The 3,945-nt window shown below is 46.8% G+C and overlaps 3 protein-coding genes across 3 annotated transcripts; all 3 read left to right on the top strand.

The window, feature by feature from the left end:
• Positions 1-430: 430 nt before the first annotated feature.
• On the top strand, positions 431-754 carry TRAVEDRAFT_137616 (uncharacterized protein; the record flags this gene model as incomplete). Its single annotated transcript, XM_008047616.1, has 1 exon — positions 431-754. The coding sequence occupies one exon, from the start codon at positions 431-433 to the stop codon at positions 752-754; it is 324 nt and encodes a 107-aa protein (XP_008045807.1).
• A 1,586-nt stretch (positions 755-2,340) lies between these two features.
• TRAVEDRAFT_137619 (uncharacterized protein) lies at positions 2,341-3,033 on the top strand (the record flags this gene model as incomplete). The annotated part of the gene is made up of 2 exons (XM_008047615.1): positions 2,341-2,683; positions 2,753-3,033. 2 exons carry the CDS (start codon positions 2,341-2,343, stop codon positions 3,031-3,033), a joined length of 624 nt encoding a protein of 207 aa, XP_008045806.1.
• Positions 3,034-3,373: 340 nt separating this feature from the next.
• TRAVEDRAFT_137620 (uncharacterized protein) lies at positions 3,374-3,910 on the top strand (the record flags this gene model as incomplete). The annotated part of the gene is made up of 1 exon (XM_008047614.1): positions 3,374-3,910. A coding segment is annotated over one exon (537 nt), but the record flags the coding sequence as incomplete, so codon positions are not given.
• Between the last annotated feature and the right edge of the window lie 35 nt (positions 3,911-3,945).

Below are 3,945 nucleotides of genomic sequence, written 5' to 3'. Positions count from 1 at the left end.
TATGGATCAGATATAGTTTGTATGTATGAGAAAATATTGATTCACATTGTCCTGCATATTGTGATTGGATGAAAGTGGTGCAGTTATAACACATAATATACATCAGTGCTTATGAATCATCTGCACTGTGTGAAGAACACTATTGTCTCACATCTGCTAATGTACTTCTGCAGTGGCTGTAAACAGTTCATAACAGCTATTATCCAAATGGCACACACTAAAATTGCATACACCAATAGGGTGAATCACTCAGAAAATTGTGATGTGTTGTTGCAGTGCTTTTGACACTAAGACATGCAGCATTTCTGTACTACATAGGAGTATATATTACTCCTATTTAGATAGCACAAATACCAAAGAGCAAATAACAAATGGCAGTTTAATTCAATGTCATTAAAAAATTCATTCTCATCAATCGGACCTGCCAGCCATGGCCCTCTCCACCCAAGTACGATGTAACAAAGTGGCTGATGCACTTGAATGGCTCAAACTCAATCACATTGACTATGCTGATCTTGAGATATCTTATGACAACATTAATTCATATCCTGAGGATGAGCCGCCTGTGATCGTAAACTACTCAAAGAGCATGGAGTCCAATGTAGATCCTGAAGCGTCAGCTGTAAATGCAAGTGAAGAAGATGAAGGTGCAGATGATGGAGCCTGTCCTTTTGTTGTGCATGGATTAACAGGAGCAAGCCTTGAGCACATGGGAAAAGTCAGACCATATGAGATCACTGCACTACAATGCTAAAAAGCCTTGAGTCGGGACTGGGCGAAAGTGATATCAGCAATATCTCTGGGACACTCGAGCGCAGGAAGACACAGGTGGATGAGGCTGGGGCACACCTGTGCAACCTTGATGAGTGTCCCTAATGAGATATCACACTGATGGATCATGGTGAAACACAATGTCCAGGGTTTCAAGCTGTGGCCATGCCTGAGCCAGCATGATGAGATTGTCATCAGTGAGTGTGAGGTTCACGCAGGTGAGTTGGTGAATCTCGAGAATGGAGGAGATGATGTGAATGAGTGCAGATACTTCTGTGTACCATGTGACACAAAGCGAGATGAGGGTTATGGCGCTGATTAGGGCCGCTCAAAGTTGACGGAGCTGGGAGGCGCGCGTAGCTGGGAGGCGCCGTAGCGCGTTATCTCCCAGAGATAACGCGCACCTCCTACCATATCCGGAGGGAGCGATCGTACAGGCGGCGGGCGCTAAGATCCCACGAAACTGGATCCCTCTACTTCGCACTTTTACGGGTTACCACAGCTCTGTAAAGCAACGAGCTCCGTCAAAATGTGTTATATATTATAATTCGAGGTATTCACAGTGGCACCCGATTTTTGGGAATTTTTGAACGTGTCTTTTCAGCGATGCAGCCGTATTTGATCACATCTCACCTCTGTTATGCTGTTTGGGACCCATAACACACGAAATCGACGTCGAATGGCTGTAGGGTTGCTCATTGATCTTCACGCAGGTCACCATGTTCTACCTCGCATCAATCGCTAGAATTATATGACAAAAACCCGTTGAAACTTAGCGAAATAGTATATCTCCGACACAACCGAAAAGTATCATCTAAGCGCTGGCACAATTGCTTCCTCCAGATATGGCAGGAGATAACGCGCTACGGCGCCTCCCAGCTACGCGCGCCTCCCAGCTCCGTCAACTTTGAGCGGCCCTATTGTGTGCACAAAAAGTGGGAGGCTAGCGGTGAATCCGGAGAATAGGCAAAAAGAGCCTTGGATTGCCGTGAACATGGTGTCAGTCAGCTTCCAGAATGGAACGGCTGCTGATTGCGCCACATGCCAGTAGCCTGATTCTAACAAACAATTTATTAGTACATCTTCAGTGAACGCAACTTATTGAGAGCAACATACCATTTCTACTTCCCAGAATGTAGAAGAGAAGATTGTTGCAAAGTACGCCTTGTTCCCAGTAAAGACTGTGCAAGCAGAGTATCAGGGACCCATCCGGAACGAGCACCAAGAAGAATGGGAAGAGGCCAATGTTGTCGACAAGTGCAGCATGAACTGTTGCATTCTTGATGAGGCTCACATAATAGAGAAACCCTTTGGTGGGATCAACATGATTTTTGCAGGAGACTTTGCCCAGCTGCCCCCAGCCATGAGTGGAAATGCACAGTACTCGCACAAAGTTGGACGTGTCATCCATCGCACCAACAGTCACGCACACCAGCAGGCATCCATAGGCAAGGCATTGTGGCATCAATTCACCACTGTGTGGGATTGGACAGACCAGGGCTGTATGGAAAAACATCAGGATATTATGGGACAGTGGAACAACAGGGTCGGCTAACACTGCACATGCACATGCTTATCTGGATCAAAAATGCCCTTACACCCCAGGAAATCCGAGATAAAATCATGGATCCAAACTCAGACTTCCAAAAGGCCATGGTGGAGTATCTAGAGAGTGTGCACATGGGTGAATTCATGACAGGCAGCATGGAGAGTGTGAAGCAGAACATAGCCGAGGAAGATCACAAAAATCCATCCAGGGTCCCACCCACAGAGACATTGCCAGAGCCACCACCCAGAAAGTGCGACCACTCTACCAAAGCAGACTGTGATCAGTGTCAGAAGCATGCATCCTGGTGGACCAGATTCAAGCAGACAGTGGATGAAATTTTATATCTGTCGAACAGGCACACTTGTCGGGCATCCTCAAAAAAAGACAAGGCTGATCTGGATAAATCTGACCAACCTGAATTTGATAATTGAGGCTGTACAGACAAAAATGGAAATTGCAAAGCCCGGTTCCCCAGAGAGACCCATCCAGAGACTGTGGTAGACCCAAGCACTGGTGCACTGATCATGAAGAAGGGAGAGGCCTGGATCAATACCATCACCCCTGCGGTCACATATCTCATGCGCGGGAACACCGATGTCACTTCTCTGCTGTCGGGCACTGCCATCAAGTCTGTCATAGTGTATGTTGCTGATTACATAACAAAAACCCCACTTAAAACCCATGTGATGAAAGTCTATCCAGCAGGTGTTTGAGCGCAATGTGGAGCTGTTAGGCAGTCAAAAGTCTACCAGAGAGAAGGCTCGGTCACTGATTACCAAGATAGTGAACTCACTCACTGCATGCTCTCAAATTGGTGGACCCATGGCAGCCATGTATTTGCTCAAGCATCCAGACCACTACAAGAGCCACAAATTCCGCACATGTTTCTGGAGAGGATATGTGTATGAGGTGATGCGTGCATGGGAGGACTCTGCCAAGATTGCCGAGGAAGGGACCACCAAAGTCATGCTCGGACTTTCAGGAACATCCAAGCGGATCATAGCATTGTCACCTGTGCAGGACTATATATGGTGACCCACTGAGTACGAGCACATGTCACTATATGATTGGGTCAGACTGGCAGACAAGCAGCGGATCAAGCACCGTAAAAAGGGCCCCAAGAAATCTGAAGAGCATATTGATGAGCATGCGGATGTGGACTCGGAGTTTGAGGACAACTATGATGTCAGTGATGCAGAATTGAAGGGTGCTGGAGCCAATGAAGAAGAAGAAGAATCTGAGGATGAACTTTTGCTGACAAAGACATCCAACCAGGAGCTTGAAGCTGATAGTGCACCTAAGCCAAAGAAATCTAGGTCAAAATATGTACAGTTCCATGAGAATCATCCACAGTATGAGACCCATCATGTGAAGCTGCTGGATGAGTCTGAGGCATATGTTCCCAACTTCATTGGTGGTTCACTCCCCAGAAGAGATGCAGGCAACTGTGAACAATATTGCATGACCATGCTCACACTCTTCAAGCCTTGGCGCACTGGGCAGGATCTGAGACCAAGCCAGGATGTGCTCTGGGATGATGTGTTCAATGGCCATTCATTCACAGAGCGGCAGCTGGAGGTCATGAAATTCTCCATATCAAATATGAGTGCAATGATGCCAGGGAC

This window comes from Trametes versicolor (genome assembly GCF_000271585.1).
Source record: "Trametes versicolor FP-101664 SS1 unplaced genomic scaffold TRAVEscaffold_77, whole genome shotgun sequence".
Classification (NCBI taxonomy): Eukaryota; Fungi; Basidiomycota; class Agaricomycetes; order Polyporales; family Polyporaceae; genus Trametes; species Trametes versicolor.
The sequence above is the reverse complement of the archived record's forward strand: the minus strand, read 5'-3'. Positions and strand labels throughout refer to the sequence as shown.